This window comes from Artibeus jamaicensis, unplaced genomic scaffold (genome assembly GCF_021234435.1).
Source record: "Artibeus jamaicensis isolate MK-2021 breed Jamaican fruit bat unplaced genomic scaffold, CSHL_Jam_final contig_1417, whole genome shotgun sequence".
NCBI classification, from domain to species: domain Eukaryota; kingdom Metazoa; phylum Chordata; class Mammalia; order Chiroptera; family Phyllostomidae; genus Artibeus; species Artibeus jamaicensis.
The window spans coordinates 896578-921089 of NW_026521282.1; the positions used below are offsets into that span (position 1 = coordinate 896578).

General features: G+C 61.3%; 2 protein-coding genes across 5 annotated transcripts; both read right to left on the reverse strand.

The window, feature by feature from the left end:
- Positions 1-87: 87 nt before the first annotated feature.
- Positions 88-4613, reverse strand: SRPK3 (SRSF protein kinase 3). The gene is made up of 16 exons (XM_053668015.1): positions 4556-4613; positions 4357-4487; positions 4099-4207; positions 3881-3968; positions 3523-3612; positions 2936-3040; positions 2688-2853; positions 2557-2582; positions 1951-2080; positions 1827-1846; positions 1607-1739; positions 1419-1519; positions 887-994; positions 749-818; positions 577-669; positions 88-436 (listed from the first exon to the last, which is right to left on the reverse strand). The coding sequence occupies exons 1-16, from the start codon at positions 4606-4608 to the stop codon at positions 252-254; spliced, it is 1608 nt and encodes a 535-aa protein (XP_053523990.1). The 5' UTR covers positions 4609-4613; the 3' UTR covers positions 88-251.
- A 1646-nt stretch (positions 4614-6259) lies between these two features.
- PLXNB3 (plexin B3) lies at positions 6260-22933 on the reverse strand. 4 transcript variants are annotated; one of them, XM_037150968.2, is made up of 36 exons: positions 22841-22933; positions 21351-21447; positions 18279-19322; positions 17634-17813; positions 16903-17031; positions 16723-16823; positions 16040-16172; positions 15713-15869; positions 15516-15624; positions 15322-15436; positions 15032-15157; positions 14832-14948; positions 14435-14528; positions 14182-14351; positions 13806-13957; positions 13478-13583; positions 12594-12724; positions 12159-12335; positions 11844-12033; positions 11474-11704; positions 11228-11389; positions 10994-11145; positions 10732-10832; positions 10429-10652; positions 10086-10264; positions 9737-9803; positions 9098-9425; positions 8862-8965; positions 8680-8773; positions 8187-8365; positions 7870-8030; positions 7473-7620; positions 7196-7260; positions 7054-7129; positions 6866-6940; positions 6260-6613 (listed from the first exon to the last, which is right to left on the reverse strand). In XM_037150968.2, the coding sequence occupies exons 3-36, from the start codon at positions 19311-19313 to the stop codon at positions 6509-6511; spliced, it is 5673 nt and encodes a 1890-aa protein (XP_037006863.2). In that variant the 5' UTR covers positions 19314-19322; positions 21351-21447; positions 22841-22933; the 3' UTR covers positions 6260-6508. The 4 variants fall into 4 exon arrangements, with proteins under 4 accessions (XP_037006863.2, XP_053523983.1, XP_053523982.1 ...); XM_053668008.1 differs by having other exon boundaries at positions 18279-19341; XM_053668007.1 differs by lacking the exon at positions 22841-22933 and adding an exon at positions 22374-22463.
- Between the last annotated feature and the right edge of the window lie 1579 nt (positions 22934-24512).

Here is a 24512-nt window from a genome sequence, read left to right on the forward strand (position 1 = left end):
ACTCCAGGATGCAGGTGTTTGAGTTCACACTTTATTAAGAAGAAACGCTTCTCACTCACAGAGCCGTCTCTGAGGGTCAAGGGCAGAACTAATTCCCACAGGTGGGCCTAGCCCCAGCGTGTCTGTTTGGCCGTGGGGTATTATGAGCCTGTACCCACAGGGTAGGAGAGGGCAGCCCCAGCAGGATGGCAGTTGTCTCACTCTCCCTGAAGGCACTGAGAGTTGAGGGTTCAGGCAGGAGCCGACAGGGCCTAGGGGTTGAGCCAAGGGTGCCGGAGGCAGTCGGCTGCGCTGGCCCGCTTTTCGGGGATGTATTCCATCATGGGCAGCAGGAAGGCGCTGAACTGAGTGGCCTGCTCCAGGGGCCACTCGTACTTCTCTATGAGCACCTCATATAGGCCCCAGCGCTTGAGATTGTGGATATGTCGCAGCTCTCCTGGGGTGGGCAGCAGAACTTGGGTTAAACTCTGCCAGCACGGCTTCTGGCTCGGAGGCCCATGATCCCCTATTTCAGACCCCAAGGTCCCTCCCAGCCCTACCCTCTGCACCCAGGCACCCGAGCCTGTTCAGCCCCACCTCTCCGGTTGAAGAACTCCCGGGAATAGCGGCCTGAGAGGGCGAAGGCTGGGGGGATGTCTCCCAGGAGCTCCACGATGTGGGCAATGTGGTCTGTGGACAGAGAGGAGGCTAGCAGGCAGCTCGCGGGCCCTACGTCTCCCAGGCCGAACCCAAGGCACACCTCCCGTACCCTCATCACGACTATAGTCTTCTCCAGAGTGGGGCTCGAACAGGTAGTCGCCCGTGGCTAGCTCAAAGGCCTGAAAGGAGGAGAGGTTGGAGCTGCTGGCCAGCAGGCTGGCCCCTAGTGGCGGCAGACCAGGCCTACCATGCATGCTGTGCTCCAGATGTCGGCTGGGGGCCCATACTCAGCACCAATCAGCACCTCCAAGGCCCGGTACTGCCGCGTCTGTATGTCCTCAGTGAAGTGTTTGTGCTGAAGGCAAGGGGAGCCCTGGGGAGGAGCTGGGGCCACAGCTGGCCTGCTCCCACCAGTCTCCCACTCTCTTCCCACCTCCTCTGGGCTATGCAAGGAATTTAGTGGGGCTCTCTGTGAGCCTCAGGATCCCCAAAAGTCCCAGGAGGAGCTAGCCAGGTGATCTGAGGCCCCCCAGTGGCCCCCCACCCCTTGCCATGGGCCCAGTTCTGCTGACTGGGTGAGACCCACGGACTCAGCCCTGGGTCTTGCTGCGCCAGGCAGACCGAGGGGTCTGCTCAAGTGTATTGCTGGGCGAGCCCTTGCTGAACAAAGCATCAGTTGCCCCACAGGCCCAGGTTGGGTTGGGGTTCCCCAGGAGTGGGCCTGTGCCTCCACCCTCACGGCAGGGCACCCCGCTCTGCTTTCCAAGGCACGCTCATACCACCCAGCAGGCGTTGCCCAGGTCTGCGATCTTGATCTTGATCTTGTCTGCATTTTGGGGTTCTAGGGGGTTCACCAGGAGGTTCGAGGCACCAAATGGTGCTGAGTAAGTAAGAGAAGGGAGAAACTGAGCTAGCCTGGCCCCTCCCATCCTGCCTGCCCGCCACCCGCTGGCCCTGCCCTGCTTACTGCTAGGTGACAGGAGGCCCCCAGTCTCCCGCTGGTTGGATGAGCCTGAGAGGATGGAGCATGAGGCAGGAGAGAAAAGGGAGCCGGAGAAGCCTGAGGTCTGGGAGCCTGAGCTGAGGCTGCGGTCTCCACCCTGGGCAGGGGAGGAGGAAGCTGGGGAGGGGCCGGCCCTGGCCCCCCCAGGGTGGCAGCCAGAAGACGAGGTGGAGCCGCTGCCCACCTCTAGTCTTGAGCCAGAGTCTGGGGAGATGGGCAGAAGTGGTGGTGTGTGAGCTGATGCTCTGGGGGCCATGCTTGGCAGCCCCGGGGCCCCTCCAGCCCCTCCAGCCCCTCCAGTCCCTCACCTTCGGCCTGGGCCGCTGCCTCCAAGGCCTCCAGCCTCTGCAGGTCACGCAGTCGCTCCTCCAGCAGCCACTTCTGCTGTTTCCTTTTGCGCCTCATCTTCTTTCTCTTGTTTTTCGACAGCTTACCTGGCTGCCATTAGAGCCAGGATCACCCCCGGGTTCCTGTCACCCATCTGTTGACCAGCCCAGGCCTCTGCCTGTGGTCCACACACCCCACAGGGGAGAAGACCTCCAGGCCCCAGGGCTCCCGTGGACATCAGAATGTGGCACAGTCACCCTCCGGGCCACCCCTTTGCATCAGCTTCTGGCGCTCCTTCTACCTTCCCTCCTGCCTTCACTCCTCAAATCTCAAAGTTGGGGAGGAGCTGATGAACCTGCTTCTGACTGGGTGTCTGCCTCCCCCAGGGGCAGCCTGGGCCCCTCCTGGCGAGCCCAGTGGCAGGCAGTTTGGGTCATGTGTCCCACCACCCTGTGTATCCCCTTCATCTAGGCCACCCGGCCTTTTGGAAATGCCACTGCAGGAGTGCTGGGAAGGACGGGGAGGCTGAGGAGGTAAGCTTCGAGGACATGGGGAGATGAGTCACAGGAAAAGGGTGCCCAACTTACCCAGACCTCCTGGGGGGCATTGCTGACTGGGGGGCAGGAGGGGCACCGGCGGCGGAGAGAGAAAGGAACAGAGACTCAGGCAGGGGCAGAGGCCCACAGGCCCAGCTCCAGCCCCATACAGGCTTTGGTACCTGTGGAGCGGGATGGGGGTGGGGCCCCTGATTGCTGCCACTCTGTGGCCTCAGCAGCCAGGCGCCTGATGTAGGTGTCACCCACACACAGCAAGATGTTCTCAGGCTTGATGTCTGTGTGGATGATCTTGCACTTGGTGTGGAGGTAGTCCAGGCCATTTAGCACCTGGGGAGAGCCACTCCTGAGCTCCGCCAGCCCTGCCCAGGCCACCTCCCAATGCTGTGCACACCAGGCCTGGGACACGCACCTGTCTCACAATGCTTTTCACACAGGGCACAGGCAGGCCCTGGTAGTTGGACTTGATGATCCACTTGAGGAGCTGGTGGCCCAGGACCTCTAGCACCATGCACACATCTGGGACTCGGAGTGAAGGGTGGTTGGCAGGCACACAGCTGGGACACAGATCCCACTCACCCTCAGCTGGGACGGGGGAGCTGTGAGGCTCAGGCAGTGCGGGGCTGGGCCTGGGTGGTCCTGGCGATCACCACCATCCAGGTGTCATTGTGTCCCTGTCATAGCCAGGTAATGCTTATTGGGATGGTACATTCTGTGGTCATCCTAGAGAAAAGGCACTTGAGGAACAGACACAGCCTCTCAGATCAGCCCCACTGCAATGCCCAGGTGTGTCACAGAGGTGACCCCTGCTGCTTGGGGGTTACTCGGCAACCTGGTTACCCACCCTGCCCCCGTAAAAAAGTAGGGTATTTCAAAGACAAGTGTCATTGGAAGGTATATAACTCCATCGTGCAGATTCCTAAACTGAGGCCCTAGTAGCCAGGAAGGCACAAGCTGGCCCCTGCACTGCCACAGTGCTTTGCTCAGCCTACAAAGGATATGGACTCCATTAACCCCTGAGATCCTGAAGTCATCGATGAGCTGAACAATGGTCTCTCTTTTGGGGTCACTGGGGTCACTGTCTCGGACCTGGACCAAAAACCAAGGGGCCGTGGATGGCTCCAGCCTCCCCTCACCAGTTGCTCCCAGCAGCAGCAGCCCCCTCTCCCATTCCAGCAGCAGGCTGCTGGCAGGAAAGCTGCCTGCCCCTCCCTTGCCAGCTCCTCCAGGTCCTTCCAGAGAGTCAGAGCCAGTGGAAGCCCGCCCCTCCCCAGGAGCCCCGGCAAGCCTCGCACCCACATTGCCAGGCCCCAGGCAGTTCCCAGAGAGATGGGAGTTGATAAGGGAGCTGTCTCACACATTTCAGGAGCTTGATCTCATCCACAGCTGTCTCCGTGTAATGCCCTGCGCTCTTAACCACTTTCAGGGCCACGAAGCGCTTGCGCCTGCAATGCCAAGACCTGTGTCAGCTGCCAGTTCCAGCTAGACCCATGGGGACATCGTGGTGGCCCCATCCAATCCCAGAGGCAGGATCCCAGCTGGCATTGGGACCCAGGGGGCAAAGGGGACACTCACTGGATGTCCCAGCAGAGCCAGACTGTGGAGAAGTGGCCCCAGCCCAGCTTGCGCACCACGTGGTACCGCCCATTGAACAGGTCCCCAATCTTCACAGGGTAGTAGCCGCCTGGGGAAGGGAGCCAATAGAGCCCCATGGGGGCTGTCGCCCTTCTGGCCCCCTGGCCCACCTGGGCTGATGCCAGCACCCTTTTTCTCCTGGGTTGTCCCGCCCCCCATGGTGGCACCTGGCTGCCTGCGTTCCAGGCCAGGCCTCACCCTTGCAGTAGTCCTTAGGGTCCTCCTGCTCCTCATCGTCAGATCCCAGCAGCCCCTGCAGCATCCGCGGGGCTGGTGCAGCCGGGGCTAGTTCAGAGCTTGAGGACTCGGGCCCACAGGAAGCCTGTGAGCTGCGAGTGGGGCAGGCAGTGAGCATGTGAGACGCCATGAACCCCCATGCGCCTGGGCCGAGCCCTACCTGCTGCTGCCACTGCCGCTGACACTGTCCCCACCGCCCACACTGGCGCTCATCCCGCCTCCGGTGCCCCGGCACCCCGGGTGGTTGCTCCTCTGGGGCCCCGGCCTCGGCCTGTGAATTTATAGCCTCCGCAGCGGCTGGCCGGCTGCTGATCTCACCCGCCTTTATAAATAGCCTCCCAGCTGCTCAGCTGTGGGCAAGGTATGCAGCGGGGAGGGGGCAGTGCTGTGACAGGGGCCTGGGAGAGCCCAGCCCCCAGGATGAGCCCTCTGCTGCTGCCCCAGGGCTGGCAGAGGGTGCCACCTGGGGGACAGGGTGTGACCCAGTCTTCACACTCCCATGACCAAGGGGGTCACCCATGTGGGGACATGGCTACTGGACCCCTGTCTGAGTTCTCAAAATCCAGAGCCAGCTGCAGGGGACAGCTAGGCAAGGACGCTGTGGGCATGGCAACACTGTCCTCAGGCCAAGACCACCCTGCACTCTCCACACCCCTCCACCCCCCAGTACCCAGAGCACCACTGATACTTCTAGAGCATTCTGTGGCTTATCACTTGGCCCTTGTGGGAACCTTCCCAGAGGGGGCCTTTCATATTCTCATGGACACCCCACTCCCTGCCCACTCTCAGCTGGGTTTCCACTTTTCCTGTGCCTCATTGACCCCTAAGAACTGTGGGAGACCTGTGTCCTTCTTTTTCTGAACGTGGATCACGGGGACCCTGGTGTTGCTAGAGTCGGGGGCATGATCCGAAGGCAGCCCCTTCTTCCCACCAGAGGTGCCAGCCAAATGGAAGCCTGGGAACTTGTCCAGTGAGGACTCTGGCACCGAGACCCTGTGCAGTCTCTTTCCCGGCTCTGTTCCAGGCCTGCCTTTCCCCGTCCTGATCGTCGTCTCTGCCGACACGTGCCGTGTGCCCAAGTGGGAGGCACGAGGAGCTGTCACACTGGCCCTGCCCTCAGGGGTGCTCCTCTAGTGGGGAGCAAATGAGTCCCACCAGCCTCTAGTGGCTGGTGACAAAGGGATATCCAGGTGAGGCAGAACTTGTGACTTTGGAGCTGTATCCGAGGGATCAGGAAGAATCAGGTCTTCAGAAAGGGGGTGGGTGGAAAAGCCTCCATAGTGGGAAAGGGCTGTGTCCGCAGAAGGCCATCAGTGGGATGGGCTAGAGACCTCCGGGGCTGGTGACCTCCATGGCTTGTCTGGACGCAGATTGGCTTGGGGTGGGGGAGAGTAGGGGAGGCCTTGGGTGGGCAGGTATGTGGTTCTGGCAGAGGCTGATGGGCACTTTTGCTCTTTAGGAGAATCGCTCTGGCTGCCCCCAGGAGGCAGTGTAGGGGGCAAGTGTGGAGCCTGGAGTTCAGCTGGGAACTGTCAGGGAGTCAGGATGAAACGGGGCCTCAGCAGTGACCGTGGTTAGCCTGAGATGGGAGACATGTCAGGTCCTGTGTCCTTACGCTAGAGAAGAGCTGGTAGGGTGGGGTGGGCATAGATGCGAGCAGGAGGGCAGAGGCGCCTTTCCTGCAGGGACCAGCGGAGGCGAGGGGAGGGAGGAGAGCAAGGTCTGGGGGTGCCTAATGACCCTCTTTTTTCCTCAGGAGCAGAAGTTACAGCCATGGGCTGAGGAAAAGGCTGTGTAGACTCCGGGGGAAGGAAGGGGCTGGGGAACTGGTCTTTTTCTAAAAAGACAGATTTTATTTCCAGGTGCAATTCTTCAGCAAGCAAATAAATATAATGAGGGGGAGGGGGAGGGATTGCTATAAATTAGAAAAAAGCCCGGGGCGGGGAGGAAGGGCAGGAGGGGGAGGGGTTGCAGGGAGTTCCCCCCCCTGCTCTGCCAGCCCCTCTCTTCTGTTGCTGGCTGGGTCCAGGGGTCATAAGGCACTGTGGTGGTGGGTCCTGCTCATTGCTCTCCAAGCTGGTGGGCCTCCTCAGGCTCCCACTGAGGACTGAATTCATAGGTCGGTCACTTTGTTCTCCACCAGAGCGGCAACCTGCTGCAGGCGGCAGGCCAGCTGCATCTTCTGGCCGACAGGGTCCTCCTCCAAGGCATTGATGATCTGCCAGGGCAGAGGATGCATGAGCCCCCAGCCCTCTCTGCCTACTGGCCCAGTGCCACCCAGCCCTGCTTCTGTCTCAGCAGTGGCTGGGGGATTCATCGGGGACTGCTCCTGGCCTCCCTGGGGAATCTAGACAGAAGCCAAGACCCTGTCCAACCTGGGTCCTTCCTCCCCTCTGCTTGCAGTGGTGGGCCTGGCCACCCCCTCTGCCCCCAGGGAGGTGCTCCTACCCCTGGGGAACCCGGGTCTCACCTGGTCATAATACCTGTGGATGTGTTTGTAGAGTTCTTGCAGAGCTTCCAGACAGTGGGGAGCAGAGGTGTAATTCTGGGGGCAGCACATCGAGGGGCTGAGGCCCCAGCCTGGGCCTCAAGCCCCAAGCCTCCCCTTCTACCCTATCTCCCAAATGTGGAAGGGTGTACCCCTGGGCCATGCCTCACCCCTGAGAGCTCGGCCAGAGCTGAATTCATTTCCTGGTAGTTTGCTGGAGAGCTCTGGCGAATGTCAGAGTAGTATCTGCAGGAGGGAACACAGTTATGGGCAGCCAGCGTCCACCCCCATCCATGACACCCTGACACTTACCTCTCCACCATCTGCTTGTAGCGAGGGATCTCTCGGGCATAGAGCAGTTTGTTCACCGGGGAATCCTGCTCCGGGTAGGGGTGGGTATTACTGGGGAGTTGCAGGAGCTCTGGCCCTGTCGCCCTGACTGTGCCACCAATGCCCCCTCCTCCTGGCCCTCAGTATGTATCATTTCCCCCAGCCCCGCCTTCAGCTCTGCACCCAACCCCCATGGGTTCCCCCACAAGCCTTTTCTCCTTAACCTCCTGGCTGCCATCACAGCCGGCTCTGCTCTCACCCGGCCCACTTTGTGCTCTGAGACAGTGCAGGAGTCAATGAAGGTCTGGGCAATGACGGCAAGGATGGCATCCACGTTATCTGACACCCGTACGTCAAAGATGAGCTGTGGGTTCTTCAGCGTGTTCACCCAGAACCGCAACAGCAGGCTGGAGACACAGGCCGCCATGGGTGTGAGGCACGGCTAGTCTAGCACACACCATCAGCCTAGGCCCCAGCCATGAGTTCCACGGGGAGCTGTTCTGGGAGTTTGTGCTGGGGGGGTGGCCAGAAATCCAGCTGACGCTTCCAAGCCTGGGTTCCTGTTCAGGTCCTGCTGCCCTCACCATGGCAGTGCCCTTGTTCCTCTGGGCCTTCATGTCCCATCTGCACGGGGATGGGGGCAGCAGGCAAGATACCTGTTAGTCTTCCAGATGTGCAAGGTCTCTGGGTCCTCGATGCCATGCTTCTCTGCCAGCTCATCCAGGAAGTCAAACAGGTACTTGACAGCGATGGGCACAGGCCGGTTCACACTGAGGATGGCCTGGAAGGTGTCATCCACAAACTTCTGCAGCGTACCCTGGAAGGAAGGGGAGTGGGCTCTATCAGTGGGTATGGGGCTGCCCCTCAGTCTCTCAGGACTGTGTCTTCTCCCCGGCTCAGTAAGGGGCCCCTTGGTGAGCCTTCCTGTCTGTCACATGGCTCCCCTGGGGCCCAGATCCCTAGCTGCACTGACCTTCATGGAGAGTAGGCGGGTGAGGTAGATTTCCGGGATGGCCTTGGCCCGTGCCCGCTCCCGCTCCCGTTCCCGCAGGCTGCTGCGCCGTACCTTGGCCCCTTCTAGCTCCTCGGTGCCTTTCACCAGGTGCCAGAGGCGGATCCCGCCCTCCTCGCCATCCTCCAGCATGGGGATGTCTGAGGACACGCATGCCAGCCTCAGTCCTGTGCTCCTGCTGCCTGCCCGCCCCATTTGGCAGCATGGTGCAGGGTAGGAGGGGCCCGGAAATCAGAGGGTAGTGATGTGGAAAGGAGGGTGGCAGCCCAGGGGCTTGCTCGGCCCAACACCCCGTGCCACTGGAGCTCCCTGACCAGGTCACACCACTGCCCTCATCTACCCTGGGCCTGCTGGCAAGGTATGAGGAGACCCAGGCGATGGCATGACCAGGACCCCTGCCTGCCCACCTCAAGTTCCTGGGGGCGGATAGGCATGACTGGGTTTTGGGACTCACTCTCCCCGGAGTGGCAGCTCTGGGCCAGGCTCTGGCAGACGGCACCTCCGTTGTGCATCTGGGGGATAAGTCCCACTGTGGCCCCATCTGGGACCTGGAGGGGAGGGGAGCAGAGGCTGGGGTCCTTCTCTGGCTGATCCAGAGGTGGGAGGCCTGCTCCCCAGCCTGCGCCCACCCCAAACCTTATAGTGCTGCAGGGTGTTGAGTCTCTTCCAATGATTCTGAATCACCGAGGTCAGGTCCTCATCTGACAGGGTTAGGTGACCAGCCAGGCCCGAGCGCCATTCTGGAGGGACCCAGGGAAGCCAATCAGCCTGCAGCCCATTCCCCTCCCCGAGTCTGCCATTCAGAGCAAGGCAGAGTTGAGCCTGTAGAGGTGGAACAAACCCAAGAAGGGAGGGCAGGCAGGCTCTCTCACCAAGGTCTAGGGCGTGCACAGCAGGCCTCTGGGAGAAGGGGGTACCCTTGTAGACTTGGTCCAGCACCTTCTCCTTGACCTGGGTGATGGTGTCCGTGTCGAGCACCCGGGCGGGCACGCGCTGCACCGCGCCGCTCCCTGCAGCCCCACCAGCCCCAGGGCCCACCAGCACCATCAATGTTAGGGGCCGGAACTCCACATCCTCCCGAAGCAGGCGACTGTCATTCAGAGTCCTTTTTGCCTTGCCTGTTACGGCATCCACAGGACCTTTATCCACCTGGTACTGGATGGCGCGGAGGAGCATATACAGGGGTTCACCAGCCACCTCCTGCAACCATTAGGATGGGTCACCATTGGCCGGGGCATTGGCGGGCCGTGCAAGGCTCAGAGGACTTGGTGGGTGTGGGGAGGGTCAGCCAGCTGCACAGTGAGGGCGGGCAATGACAGCTGGGCTCTGCCTCACATCCAGCCTGGGGGAAAAAAGTTCAAAGCCCTTTCCTTTTCCCCCACCCCTCCCCCCATTGATGTGCCCTCACACCCAGAGGCCCCTGGGAGAATTTGGGTACGGGTTAATGAGGCCACAGGCAGCAGTCCCTCATTGGAGCAAGGGCAGAAGGTGCCATCCAGGGCTCCTCTCACCCTCAGGAAGGTGTAGAGACAGATGGACAGCCAGTTAGTGAGCAGCTTCTCCACCATGGTCTCAGTTCTGTAGGGAGCAGGCCTGAGATTAGAGACGGGTGCCACAAGGCCACCCTGTCCCTGGGCTGAGACGGGCAACGGAGGCGAGGCAGAGCTTTTCCACCTTGTCGGCCCTTTGTGTTAGGTCTCCGGTGAGGATGCCTGTCTACTTCCATAGCTGTGGCTTCCGTCCTAACCTACCTCCTGGGGGTTCTTGGCCCCGTCCACCCCAGGACAGAGCGAGGTAGTGGGCAGCTCAGGAGGGAGCCACCACCCCTGCTGCCAGGACCAAGGTCAGGCCAAAGCCAACCTTCGAAGCATGAGCTTGGGGTTCTTGTGCACATAATGGGCAGCCAAGTCACCAAGCAGCGTCCTCATGATGTCAGTCAGGTACTCAAGCTTGCTGTGCAGTGCCAGGGACAGCAGTGAAGCCACGTGGCAGCGGTCCCGCTGGGAGAAACTGGGCTGCTCCTCCAGTGTGTGGATGAGCTAGGTGGTAGAGGGGGGAGCTGGTGCTCACTCTAGGAAGCACCATGCCCCATGGGTCCTCCAACCCTTGTGGCTATACCTACCACCCAGCCCAGCCTGTGCCCAGCCCCCACCTCTTTGCCCTCCCTTCCCTGAGACCCCCTGCCCGCCTGCGTGGCCCTCACTGTGAGGAGAAAAAGCTTGCTATTGAGCAGATTGGAGAGCTGCGTGAGGCCCTGGCGGACAGGGGCACGGTGGCCTTCTTCCCCAGGCCCTTCGAACACGGGCTGCAGCGGGCAGCCACCGTGCCCTGGAAAGAAGACGCGCTCCGTGTACGTGTGGTAGTCCAGGAAAGGGATCCCGCTGGCTTCCAGGTCGCTGCTGAGGTCAGTCATCTCGGTCATCAGGTCTGCAGACCAGGAGCCGGCAAGGTATGGGCTCAGGCCCCAGTGGGCCCTCTGCCCACCTCCCCACAGCCTCTTCCCCACCTGTAAATTCCTTGCGGCACTGGTCGCCCACGCCAATCTCCAAGTTCTCCAGCTGCACCAGAACCTTCTGATAGTCACGTAGGGCCTGCTTGCTCTTGTGCCTGCAGCCCAGGAACTAGGTGTTAACTTCAGACCCAGGCCTGCCTGGGCCAAGGCCATGAAGTCAGGATGGCTGCCTGCTTGGAGGCCTGCCATGCAGCGCCCTTTCCAAGTGAAGAGGGAAGTTTGTGCAGGTGCATGCATGATCGGGAGGGCCCCTCACCTGTACATGAGAGTGAGGAGGAGTACAGCGGCGATCAGCACGGCAGCACCCATGCCCAGGCCTAGCTGGGCCTTCACGGGGAATGCAGAGGGCACGGGTTCAGCCTCATACTGGACGGGGCCGAGAGTCAGGCGCAGGTTGCCCATCTGCACCTGGTGGGGGGCAAGGCTCCTGAGCGCGGGCCGTCAGTGCTCCATTTGGCCATCTACCTCTGCACCCGGGGCCCGGCCTTACCACAAACTGCGGCAGTGTGCTGGAGCCATTGGCAGGCTGTGGGACCCGCGGGGGCGGCTCGCAGTACAGGTGGGTGAGCGTGAGTGTCTTCACCAGGCACTCGCTGTCGCCAATGTGCACGCGCACCTCTTCCTTGCTGATCCCCAGGTTGAGGCCCTCACCCTAGGAGACAGACCAGGGGCCTGAGCCGGGCTATCCAGCCTGAGCCCACAGCCCCTGCACAGCAGTGGTGGCAGAAGCCCTCACCTCCACGTCCAGGACATTGCCCGGCTTGAGGCGGGCAGGCCCCTTGTGGCTGAGGGGGACCAGCCGGGGATTGGGTTGATACAGGAAGTCCTGTCCCCCACTGGCATTGGCAAAGTCCACATGCACATTGTCAAGGGTGAAGAAGACCCGCTGGGGGTGTGCCCCATCTGGCACGGCGGGGCTCTGGCACAGGAGGAGGCTGGAGGAGTTGATGGAGCAGACGGTGGAGCACTGCAAGGAAGTTGGGGCCAAGATGAAGTGGGGTGAGCTGATGCTTTCCTGCTCATTCCCAGGGACATGGAGGCCTTCCCCGCCCCCTGCCCTGGGCATGGCCCCGTGGCAGCCCTGATGACTGCTGGTGGAGGCTCACCTGCAGCAAGCCTCCCTCAAGCTGGACACAAGCCTGGGGAGCTACAGCACTGGCCCCACAGCTCCTCCTTAGGTTCTGGGAACGGGACCCCGCAGCCTGCACTTCAGCCGTGGTCTCCAGCCACACGGACAGTAGGGGCCACCGCACCACATCCAGATCCTTGCCCCTGACTCGGATAAGCCGCCCGCCCCTGTGCCAGGACAGTAGTCAGCAGAGGTGGGAGTGATGGGCAGCCCAGCTCAGTCAGCCCTGACTCCCCACCTCTGGGCATCCCGGGCAGGGCACACAGGTTGCCCCGGAGGAACAGGGTCTCACCCTCGGAAGCTGACGCTGGGCTCTGCTGCCAGGAGCTGGGGGTCGGCGGTGTAGCGGAAAGGGCTGGCCAGCAGTGTGCGCTGGGCATGGCCAAAGACCACACGAACCACAGCTTCTCCTGGGCTGGCCTGGGGCATGGTGTGGCACACAATGGCCTCGGGACACACTGGCTCCTGGCTGCAGCGGGGAGGGGTCTGGCATCTTGGGCTACAGCTTCAGCCTGGCCACCCGACAAGAGCCCTGCTTTGCCTCCCTCTAGGGCAGAGCCCACCAGGGGTGGTCACAGTGACCATTTCTCTTGGACTTTCATGGGGACCTTGGGGAGCCCTGAGTCCAACCCTCCTGCTGTACATAAGAGGACACTGAGGCCGGGAAGGAGCATCTCCAGCTGACGGCAGCCGGGCCGGAATGAGGGAGGAAGAGAGACATACTCACATAGGACAGGACTGGCTGCCCACAAAGGCACTGATATTGCCTCCTGTCTGGAGGTGCCGCCCATGGATGGTGAGCTGGGTGCCCCCTGCCTGGGGACCCCACTGGGGGCTCAGGCTCAGCAGGATAGGGTCCTGGGGGATAGGGCAGGTTGGGGCAGGTATGGCAGCCCGGCCTGGTACTTCCTTACCTCAGCTCCAGCCCCCAAGGCCTGTGAGGTGCTGGCCCGACCACACCCACCTTCTGGAAGCCCTATGCTCAGCTTCTATAACCCCAATGTTCTCCTCTTGCCCTGCCCACTGGGGTGGGGGCTCTTCTCTCCTTACCGTGTCTGCTCCCCCAAGGCCTCTTCTGCCACTGCCTGCACTTCCCAGCCGCACCCCCTAAATGCTAAACTATGAGATCCAATTGCTCCTTGGGGTGCTGTATGCGCCAAGCAGATGCTAACCTAATGCTAACCCACCCCTGATCCTCACTGCTCTTGCCCTGGGCTCCTTGGTTCCCCAAATGTCCCCAGGAGGCACCTAAGGCTCAGCCCAGCACCCGAAGGCCTCCCTGCTCTCCCCCATCCCTGTACCCACAGGCAGCCAGGCCTGAAGCAAGTCCCAACAGCTCTGAGTCCCAGACTGGCCCACGCACCCTCTGCCCTTGTTACTTCTTATGCCTGCTTCCCTCCTGGATGGCTGCTGCCAGCAGTGTCCTCTCTGCACTGCCACTGCTCCCAGCCTGTCCTTCACTCAGACCATGTAGCTTCCGTACTGGACATGCAGCAACACTTCTGGCTCCTCTTAGGTCAAGTTTGAAATCCTCGTCTAATTGTCCGTGCCTTTCTGCCCCTCCCTCTTACTAACCCTGTGCATGGGGTCCATCCCAGGGTGGGCACTGACCTGGTAGGTGAAGTGCTGGATTGAGATGCCTGGTGGCCGACTGTTAATGGCCACTTGGATTGGCCCTGTGGTGCCACTGGGGGCAGGAGATGTCACACACACAATCCTGGGGAGCAGAGGCTTGATAGTTGCTCAGGGCCCCTATGGGCTGGGCCCTTCCCTGGCTGGAGCTCCGGGCCACCCGCCAGCCACTGCCTGAAGCCTGCCCCTTCCACCCCTCTCCCTGGCAGCTCCCCTCTCCTCCTCCCTTGGCACATCTGACCCAGGCCCACATTTCTTGGCTGTAAGCCTCTCTTCTTTCTGGGTGGCCAGTCCCTGAGGGCCTCACCGGGCAGAGGTGCGGTAGAGAGAGGGGTCAGGGCTGCACGGCTGGCCAGCCACGCTCACGGCATCCTGCACGTCGGCAAAGTCCCGGCCCAGGTTGGAGCCCAGAATGGTGAGAGCCAAGCCACCCTCGGGGGGGCCAGTCAGGGGCTCAATCTGCAGCAGGGAAGGGTGGCCATGGGATCCCCAAAGCCACACCTGCTCTGCAGTGAGGAGTGCCTGGCTAGCTGGGCAGACTGAGACAGGGCTCCTCTGACCCGGGAGAGGCTAGGACAATGAGGGACAATGGAGATGGGGCTAGGGGTGAGGGAGGGGATGGGAGACTGGGCCACAGGGGAGGAGTGTGGGACGGAGGCCAGGGCGGGGGCTGGGGGGCTCACGGTGTCAATGCTGGGCGTCGGACACAACAGCTCCACAGCCCTAGGTGGGCACAGTGGCCCATAGAGGCAGGCAGGCTGGCCGTGGCTGCACCACAGGCAGCCCAGGCTCCTGTTGGCTGCCTGGCAGTGGCTACAGTCAGGGTGGCCCACGGCACAGTCGTACAGCGTCACTAGAGAAGGTCAGGCAGCACACTGAGGCACCTCCCCTTTGCCTCACACCCTGAATTGCCTGCCCTGCCGCCCCCAGGCTCACCATGAAGAGTACGGGCATTGTCCAGCCGCTGACCCTCACCCCGGGTGACGTAGATGGGCACTGGGAGCTCCCGCTGGGCCATGGAGGGGTGGAACTGTGGAGAGAGGGTGGGTTAGGTCTGGCTCAACTCGAGACACCCCTAACCCCTGCCTCCTCCGGGATGCTCCTTCCAGAATGGGTGCCATTGTTCAGTGCCCACATCTCCCACCAGATTGCAGGCACGGGGCAGAGGTTGTGAGCATCGTGTTCCTGCTGCAAAGAACAGGCCTCATGACTACAGAATGTGGAGGGTGAGCATCTGAAGGCCTGGAATGAGCTTGGAGGCAAGGGGGTTTGGGGTATGCGGGGGCTGCAGAAGGCGCCCAGTGGCAGGTGGGGTTGCGGGGTTACTGCTCACCTGCTGAGCCTGGCAGTAGATGAGGCCCGCACCCCCGGCCATCTCCTCCAGGGAGGCTGGCAGCCTCTGCAGTTCTCCGGGCAGCTCCAGCCAGCAGTGGTAGGAGGCCGGCAGGCCCTGGGCGTGGACATTGTCAGGACCCTGGGCATTATCAGCCTCCCCCCACCCCGTCCCCATCCCCCATCCACCAGATTGCTCACTTGGAAATGCTGGAGGTTCTGAACTCGCAGGGCCAAATGGCTCTCCCAACCCACAGGCACCAGGTGGGGACCTTCCAGGCCCTCAACCTGAGGACAAAACCCTGGGCCGTGAACCTGGACGTCCACCTGGGGAAAGAATATCTGTTAGCCTTTTAGACAAGGCATAGGGTAGGGTGGATGTGCAGCGGCCGTGAAGGCTGGCTGCTGGGTGAGCAGAGGCCCCAGACTCAGACCTCCAGTCATGGGGGTGTTGAGCACTGAAAGGAGCCCAGCAGGCAGGGCCCACCTACCTCCTGGGTGCTATAGATGGTCCTCTCGCCCTCTGGGCAATGCTCTCCGTACACACAGCGGCTGCTCTGGGGGCACCAGTGGCATCGCCAGAGGCTGCCCACACAAGCACGGCACCTGGAGGGACAGGGGGCTGCTCAGGCTGGGCACTATCCGAGGTTGCCATGCTTACCCAGCAGCCAGGGCCAGCACTCACGGGGCAGCCACCTCCAAGGCCTGCACAGCACTGCAGTCGTAGAAGGAGAAGTTGGTGGCAGCTACAGCCACGTCCTCAAACATCAGGGCCAGGGACAATGTGATGTGGTCTAAGAGGGGATGGTGGTGGTAGAGTGTGTCGTGTGGCTCCTGCCCCTCCAGCTGCTACCCCAGGCACCCTCCCCAGGGACCCCTCACCTGTGCCTGGAGGGTTAAGTGGCAGCTGGTCTTCGGGAGGGGTGACACAGGCCACGTGGGGCCCTTCCACATGAGCCAAGCTATCGTAGTCTCCAAAGGCGCAATGGAAATATTCATCCATGGCCAGGGTGGGCAGCCGGGGGACAGACAAGGTGACCTGAGGCACGTGCAAGGAAAGCAGAGCAAACAAGGGCTTCTCGGGGGGGGGGGCCAAGTGGCCAAGGGAGATGGGACCAGAGTAAAGTGACTAGGAGCGCAGGCAGCAGGAGAGGAGGATGGGGGCAGCCTGGGGGCACTCCCACAGGCAGGTGGTGGCATTAGCCTCACCTGGCCCTGCTCCTGGCGGGGGTGGTGAGTTGGCAGCAAGCTCTGGACATGCAGGCAGTGGCTGTCCTCCTCATAGCTCCAAAGCCACTGGTTGGGCTGGGCTGCCTTCCCGCATTGGCCTTTGCGGGTACACCTGCGGTTAGGGGCCCACTGGGTCACTGTGTGGGTCTCAGGCTCCTTGGATGACCGGCAGCAAGGGGGTTGGAAGGATGGCCCAGCTGGAGGGCAGTGAGCAGGGGAAATGAAAAGGACTGTGCTGCCAGAGGAAGGGGTCAAGCACAAAGGGCTTTGTGGCCAATGCATAGGCTTTGGCCTTGACAGTGAGTAAGAGGGGGCAGTGCTGCAGAGGGAAGGCATGCACAACTGACTTAGGTGCCATAGAGATTCCTGCAACTGCCGTGTGGAGCGTGAGCTGGAGGGGATACCTGGGAGAGGTGACAGAGGCCTGGCCCAGGGTAGGACTGGAAGACTGAGAAGTGAACAGGTTTGGCAGACGTGAGAAGGGGCTGCTGACCAGATTCCTGGTTGCGTGGAATGGGGCAGCATGGGGGAACTCAGCAGCGGCACCAAGTATTTACCGCAGGGAGCCGAACTGGCCTCCTGGCGTGCCTAGAGCTGCTTCCAGGTGTGGCCTCCTGCACTAGGCAGGTCAGCCCAGACCGAGGCGCAGGCCCCACACTCACCTGCCCTGGAGGATGCACCAGCCACACAGCGGGTCCTGGGCCTGGAGGCAGCTGGCGCAGTCAGGGAACTGGGGGCAGGCTGCCACGGGTACCTGGTCCACCTGGATGGGCAGCGGGGACAGAAGCAGTGGGTGCGGGGACTCAGGCCTCATGTACCCATCCCCCTGGGACAGCCCTCACCTGCTGGGCAGTCAGAACATAGAGGTGGCTGCTGCTGCTGTCTACCAGCAGGTCCGGGCTGATGGCTGAGCCTGGAGGTCCCACTTGCTGGGAGTGGTACACCTGGCTTTGGGAGCCATTGAGAAAGACCTGGGGGGTGAAAAGGACACGCTGGGCCAGCCCGCCAAGCCAAGGCCCACTCTCAAGGTGGCCTCAGGCCGACTGTTTGGGGCACGTGCTCTCTTCCTGGCTGGGGATCCCAGGCCACGGAGGGTGGGGAAGGCCCGCAGGTACCGAGTCTGCCCATGCTGCCTCCTCCATTCAGCATCACCCAGCTGGGGTGGCGGAGCCACCCTGGGATTGGGCACCAGGAGTGGGAAGGCAGCCGTGGGGAAACAAGCAGGTGACAAGAAGGCAAGAGTTTGCCTTATGAGAGACTTCTGGGCCAGACTGGCTCTGAGGACCAGGAACTGCCCACCCCGCCACCATACCACCCTCTTTCACGGTGGCTGTCAGCTCCCATTTATTGGCTGGAGAAGTTGGTGCTGTCTGGGAGGCTCCTGGGTTGTCATCCTAAGCCATGCCTCTGGGAGCCAGGCGACAAGCAGGTGGTGCCCAGCCAGGACACAAGCCAAGAGTCAAGGTACCTGGGGCTTCCCTGCACTACTGCAGGGCCTAACCTGGCAGTGTGGAGACCACGGGGCCGGGGAGGCTGGTGCTACGGCAGCCCCCTTGTTCTGTCAGGACCTCACCTTATGAAGCTGGCCCTGGGTGTCCCCCAGGAAGGCTACCATGTGCCCATCTGCTTGTAGGGCTGCGATGGCGCTGATGGGCTGCCTGAACTGCAGCAGAGGCCGGGCCTCCAGGGGCTGGCGACCAGCAATGGGGCTGGGGGTGTGTTCATCGCCACAGGGGTACGACTCAGGGGAGTCCTAGACCGGCGGGGAGGGGAGAATCAGTTCTCAGAAGAGGTAGGTGGTACCTTCCCCAGGCCCAGAGCTAGTCAGAGGAGGACGGCCAGGCAACCGGTGAGAAAAGAGTGAGGCAGGATGGAGAGCGGGGCCAGGGAGCCCCATGGCAAGATAAGCTCACGCTGCAGAGAGCAAGAAAGAGCAGCTAGGAGACTTGGAGACCAAGCTGGCCCCTTCTTGACATCCTCTAACCAAGGTTAATGGTTAATTGTCACATGAGAGTGTCCAGCTGCCTACGATCCAAGACTACATATGGCCGCCCCTGCCCTGGGCTGTGAGATGCTGCAGGACCACAAGGGACAGGGGAAGACAGTCGGGCAAGGCTAGATGAGGCAGCAAGTGAAGGCAGCCGGAGCTGCGGCCAAAAGACAATGGGCATAGCCTGAGGTGAGAGGGCAAGTGTGGGGCCTGGGTCCAGCCACTCACAGGGGGCAGGGTGACGCAGCGTGAAGTGACACCATACTCCACGGTGGCTTCCTCTGTGCCGCTGGGGCCCCGGCCGCCTGCTGTGTAGCAAAGGCGCCGGGCCTGCTCCATGGTCCCGTCCAGCTCTGCCAGGGGAAAGGTGCATAGGGCCGCCTGTGCCCCCCTCGGGCCTGCAGCAAATGCCCCGAGCAAGGTACCCGGGGCGAGGAAGGCAGCCTGGATGAGGCCCTGGCCATGGCAGTTGAGGGGCACCTCCACATAGGAGTAAAGATTGGCATCCCCCAGGCAGACCCGGGCAATGTAGGAGCGGTACTCGGCCTGTGCCCGGGCTCCACGGCGACGGAAGACGAAGTAGGCAAAGCGGGAGTTGGCGAAGGCTGCCACGTAGCTGTTGTTGTAGTCAGAGAAGTCTCCCACCACGAGGCGGCCCAGGCCCTCGCTGGAGAAGGGCTGTGGCCCAGCCAGTTGGCGGACAGTCAGGGGTGGTACCCCTCCCGACAGCTTGCCCGCCAGGCCTCTGGCCACCAGCAGGAGCTCCCGGCCTTGTGCAGGCACCACCAGGCCCACTGTGGCCACTCCCGGAGCGTTGGCAGCCACAAACTGCCCATCGCCAGGGTCCTCGGCCTGGTACAGCAGCTTGGACACGTCCTCAAGGTGCCGCTTCTCGCACACACCCTGCCGCACTTGCCCGCAGGCCACCAGCTCCTGGGTCCGGCTGTTCACGAGCAGCAGCTGGTTGGCATTGTCGGTAAGCTGGGCCTGTGGGCACTCAGCTGGGTCACGGAAAGGCACACAGTCGGGACTGTCGAAGACAGGGCCGGTGACAGCCATAGCCTGGAGCTGTAATTCGGGGCTGAGCTGGAAGAGGCGGTTCACTGCACCCACGTAGAGTGTGCCCTGGCCGGGCGCCAGTGCCAAATGGTTGAAGGTGGTGTTGAGTGCAGAGAAGTGATGGGCCTGACTCAGGGGCAGCGGTGGGCACAGCAGCAACAGCAGGAGCAGTAGGCGGGAGCCGAAAGGAGACCAGGGAGCCATCACGAGGTCCTGGGAGAGAGCCGAGCACCTGAGGCCCAGTGGGAGGAAGCGCTGCCTCCCCACCCCAGGCCAGCACGAGTAAGGGCAGTGAGGGCAACTGAGGAAGGAGGGGGCAGGAAAGCACCACAGGGAGAGGAGAACTGAGAAGAGAGACAGAGATAAAAAGGGGGGAGGAGGAAAGGACAGAGAGGCAGAGGGCAGGGGCAGAGAAAGAGGGCAGAGAGGAGCAGAGAGACAGAGGGAGTGACACAGGGGTCAGAGAGCGAGGAGGACAGAAAGACGGACAAAGAGACTACCCAACAGATGGGGCTGCTGTGCATACGTGTGTGCAAGGAAAGACTTTCTTTCCTTTTCTACTTTATAGGCAATTGGATTGTTGAAGGGGGGCAGATCCTGAAAAGTCTCAAGGACAGAAGGATGCAGTGACAGCCGGGGCAGTGACAAAGACAGGAAAGACCATGGAGAGGAGGAGAGGAGAGCGGGGCAGAAGACGTGGTGATGAGGAGACAGGAGGGGAGGCAGCGGGGTGGGAGGCACCCAGACAACAGAGAAAGGGAGCAGGAGCTCGGAGACAGAAGAGGACATGAGCCCTGGCTGCACCGGCTCAGTGGATTGAGCACTGGCTTACGAACCAAAAGGTCACCAGTTCGATTCCCTGTCAGGGCAGAGGCCTGGGTTTGGGGCTAGGTCCCCAGTAGGGGGTGTGTGAGAGGCAACCGCACATTGATGCTTCTCTCCCTCTCCTAAAAATAAGTAAATATATATTTTTTAAGAAGAGGATATGAGAGAAGGAAGGCTGGTGGAAGCCACATCACGGGGGGTCCTGTGTCCGCAACCGAGATGAGAAAAGGCACAGGGACAAGGGGCACGAAGGCCAGCCAGAGAGGGGGACCCCATCAGGGAGGGTAAACTGGCCCTGGGCAGCCAGGGCAGCAGCAAAGAGGAACCCTCACCCGCGGGGAGAGGAAGTGTTGGAGAGAGGACAAAAAGCCAGGGGAGAAACTGAGGCAGTCAGAGGAATGCAGGCCGAGACACGGCTGGACACTGCTGCAGCCTGCCCCAGAGATGTCAGGGAGGGTGGAGGGCTAGCCAGGGACAAGGAGGACAGGGTCATACCACAGAGGGCTGTGAGGGCCCCAGACTTAGCTGGGGGGTGGTCAGGCGGGGGTTGCGGGAGAGCTGGGAGCCAGTCTGAGGGGAGGAGAAGGGAGGGCACCAAGAGACAGCACAGGTGCAGGAGGTCTGTCCCCCTGCTCCATGGGCCACAGCAGCCAGGGTCCACTGGGGCCCGTCACCAAGAGTGTGGATGTGGAGTAGGAGGGAGAGAAAAGGGGAGTGAGAAGACAGCCGGGAAGAGAGCTTGACCGAGGCGAGGGCAGTCGGGGAGGAAGGGTGGAAAGCTCGAAGGGAGTCCTACCCAGAGAAGGCAAAGGCGCGGCTCCCACCAGTTTGGAACCATTTGGAACCCAGTCTGGAGGTGTCTCCCAGGGGGCTTGAGTGTGAGTCCTGCTTCCCAGCAGGGGGCCATGAGCAGTGGTCCCCACCCAACAACCCCAGCTGGCTGCTAGGTGACAAAGCGAGTGAGACAAAGAAAGAGATGCCAACAGGGCCGAACCCCCAGACCTTGGTGGACTCTTGTTCCTCCCTCCTCCTGCCCTCAATCCCAGAGCCACAGAGAAGGGGACAGAAGCCAGGTTTTAAGCTGAGTCGGAATCCCACATAACTGGGCGTGTGGGCCCAGCAGGCCCACGGTCACTCAGTGCTCCACAGCCTGCCAAGCAGAGGCACACGCCTGGGCTCCCTTATCTTGGTAACACAGACAGGAAGGTCAGGCCTGGCTCAGAGACAGGGCCATTTCCTCTAGACCTGGGATATCAGTGGTGGTGTCTGCGGCACGGGGGGGGGGGGCAGGGTAGAGGGACGCTGTGGCCAGGAGGTGCAGCACATTGAAGCCCCATGCCCAGGTTCCCCTGTGCTATTTTACCTGCCCTGCTCCACCCCGGGGCATCTCCGGGGACTCAGGACCCAGGCACTCACCAGTGAGAAGGGGAACAGCAGAGGGAAGCACACCTCCTCACTTCAGCTGCCCCAGGCCAGTGGTGACAGGCACAAGACTGCTGTGGGGGGCATTGCCCTGAGTGGGAGGGAGACAGTTGAGGCTCAGCCCCATTCACATCGGCCCTGGGGGACGGGACGAGGAGGCCGGAGGGGGGCAAGGGCCTAGTGGCCGGGCTCCACCACAGCTGGCAGCTTTGTCAATAGCGGCCGGGCCAAGGCAGCCCTGCCTCCAACTCAACAATGTCCCTTCTGTCCAGAGGCCAGGGACCCACTATCTGGTACTCTCCCCCCACCCTGGCTGTTCTGTCCAAGGGGCTCCCTGCCACTCTCCGCCCTCAGAGAGACACCCCCTGGGATCTGGGGACAAAGGGACAGGGTTTCCTCCGGCCAGAAAAATGAGACCCACACACACAGCCAGCCCCACCCCTCCGGTGTCAGCCAGCGAGCTCCTCCTTGTGAATGGCGCAGGGGAGGCCACGGAGCCCCCACAGGAGGGTCAGAGCACTGAGTCCCTGCAATGTCAGACTCGGCCTCAGTCGTCTTGGTGCCTGGCTGAAGTGCCAGTCCTGGCCCTCAATGCCTGCCTTTGTCCAGACTGGGGGCAGGGGAGACGTTGACAAAGGCAGCCCGTCCAGGAGACTCTCTTTCTGCCCAACACCCCCACCCCTTTGGCCCAGAATAAGACTGGCCAGAGAGCAAGCAATCGGGCTGTCCCCATCCAGCCCCACCTCTGGGGACTGGCAGAGTTGTGCCAGATACATCATGGTGGTAGTGGACAGTGCTGGCAAAGGATGCACAGAAGGGGGTGAGGGCTATGGCCCACGGGAACCCAACCCTCAGCTTCAGGCGCGGCAACTGGTTACTGGCTGTGCCCCTCCCCCTCCCCCAGGGAAACACCATCCCAGGAAGGGCCTAGACCCACCCTCCATGCATGGGGTTGGGAAAAGACTGTCTGCTGGCGACTGGCTCCCTTGCCACCCTCACAGGGTACCGTCTGCACACCGAGCCAGCACAGCTAGTGTTCTGGATCGTGGCTCTGGGACAGGTGCGCTCAGGTTGGAGTCCCTGCCTTCTCCATGGTGCGCAGCAGCAGCAGCAGCAGCAGCAGCAGCAGCAGCAAGGCTTGTTGCCACCTGGCCAGGCCAGTTGAGTGGCTGTGGGGGCAGGGAACTGGGCGGGCCACCTCCCTACCCTGTTCTCTGTCCTTGGCAAAGCCAGTTCTCCCATTTGGGGCAGAAGTTCTGGGTCCTACCTCTCAGCTCCAGGGCCACCCCCTGGGGGGCACTGTGCAACCAGGCACCAGGAAGTATCACAGGGCTGGGGCTGGCCCCTAAGGCCTTGGCCAGATCAGAACTACTTGGTCCTGTGGATCCTTGGCTTCTCCCAGGTCCCAGCACATCCTGAGGTGTTGCCCCCCAATCCAGAGGCCCCTGTACCCGTTACCCTCACCAGTCCTGGTTCCTGCCTACCTGGGTGGGCTGCTAGCAGGGGCTGAGGAGCAGCTGGAGGTGCCAGAAGTACGTCTCTGTGGAGTCCCGGCCTCTCTCCCCACAATGCAACCGTGCCCAACCCGACTCATCCTGGCGGGCCGCAGCCCAGCCCCTCCCCGCCCTCCCTTTTGCCTGAGGAAGCAGGGCAGGGTGCTGCTGCCCTCTGCAGGCCTTGGTGGGCATGGAGGAGGGCAGGTTGTGGGCACCTGAGTGGAGCAGGTGAGAGCAGGGTGGTGCCCTCCCTGGGTGGTTAGGGAAACATTTCATAGCTTTCCACGAAGTGCCTACTGGTGCTGTTCAGAGACAGAGCCCACTTCCCCTTGCCTCAAAAGACTTCTGGCTCTGGCTGGGTAGCTCAGTTCTGGATACTTCAAGGTTGCAGGTTCAATCCCCAGTCAGGGTGTGTATAAGAATCAACCAAAGACCCAGCTGGTGTAGCTCAGTGGATTGAGCACAGGCCTGCGAACCAAAGGATCATGGTTTGATTCCCAGTCAGGGCATATGTATGGGTTGCAGGCCAGTTCCCAGCAGGGGACCCGCAAGAGGCAACCATACATTGATATTTCTCTCCTTCTCTTCCCATCTAAAGATAAATTTTTAAAAACCTTAAAAAAAAAGAATCAACCAATGAATGCATAAAGAAATGGAACACACTTCAATCTTAATTTCTCTCCCTCTCCCTTTCTCTCAAATCAATAAATGAAAATTTTAATTAAAAAAAGTATCTTCTGGGTCTCTGGCAGAACTACTTACCCTGCTGTCAGATAAAGCCCTGCTGTCAGAAAAACCCACCTGTGGAGGGTACCGCGAGGCACAAGGAGGGGCAGTCAAGCCTGGGGACGTTCAGGGCATCAAGGAGGGGAAGTGAGGTTCAAGTTAAGCTTACACGAGTGCTACTATTATGACCACCCTCCTGAGGTACTGGGGCTGGGCTAAATGTTCTGGGTATATTAACTCATTCGGTCATTCTGATGGCCCCAGAAAGGGGTATACCTATTTCTCCTACTTCACAGGAGAGGAAACTGAGGCATGAGAGGTTAGGAAACTTACACAAGGTTGCACAGCTAGTAAGTGGCAAGGCTAAGAGTCAACCACAGGGTCCGTGCATTTAACCATCAGGCCAGTGGCCCTGAACCATGAACGAATCAGGCACTGGGTAGGAGGAGAGATGGGAACTGCCGGGGGCTGAGACTGCAGGTGACAGGTCCATGGGGAGGGGTAGGTTCTCCTACCTGGAGCATACAGGTGGTCAAGGTAGGCTTTGAGGGTGCAGAGGTCAGCAACTCAGGGAGAACTTGGACTTACCTGGCCACGGCCTTTGCATTTGGACAAGTGCAGACTAGTGGCCATGGGGTGGAGAAGCTCGGGGGTGCCTGGAGCGGGTGGGCCAGGAGAGAGGTGAATGCATTCCAGACATGCTCTGGGGGAGCAGAATCCCGGAGACTTGGTATTGGATGAGGCATAGGCAGTGAAGGCAGCAGTATCCGGAGACCCCTCGGTCTGTTCTGCTGGGGCATTGCTCTCCATGGGGCAGGGGCACCGAAGGGAGGAAGGACAGGAGGACTCAAGGGCCTACAGACAGAAGGAGATGGCCAGTGGAGCTGGTGGAGTACTGGTGTGAGAAATTCAGATCAGAGAGGACCTGCAGCTG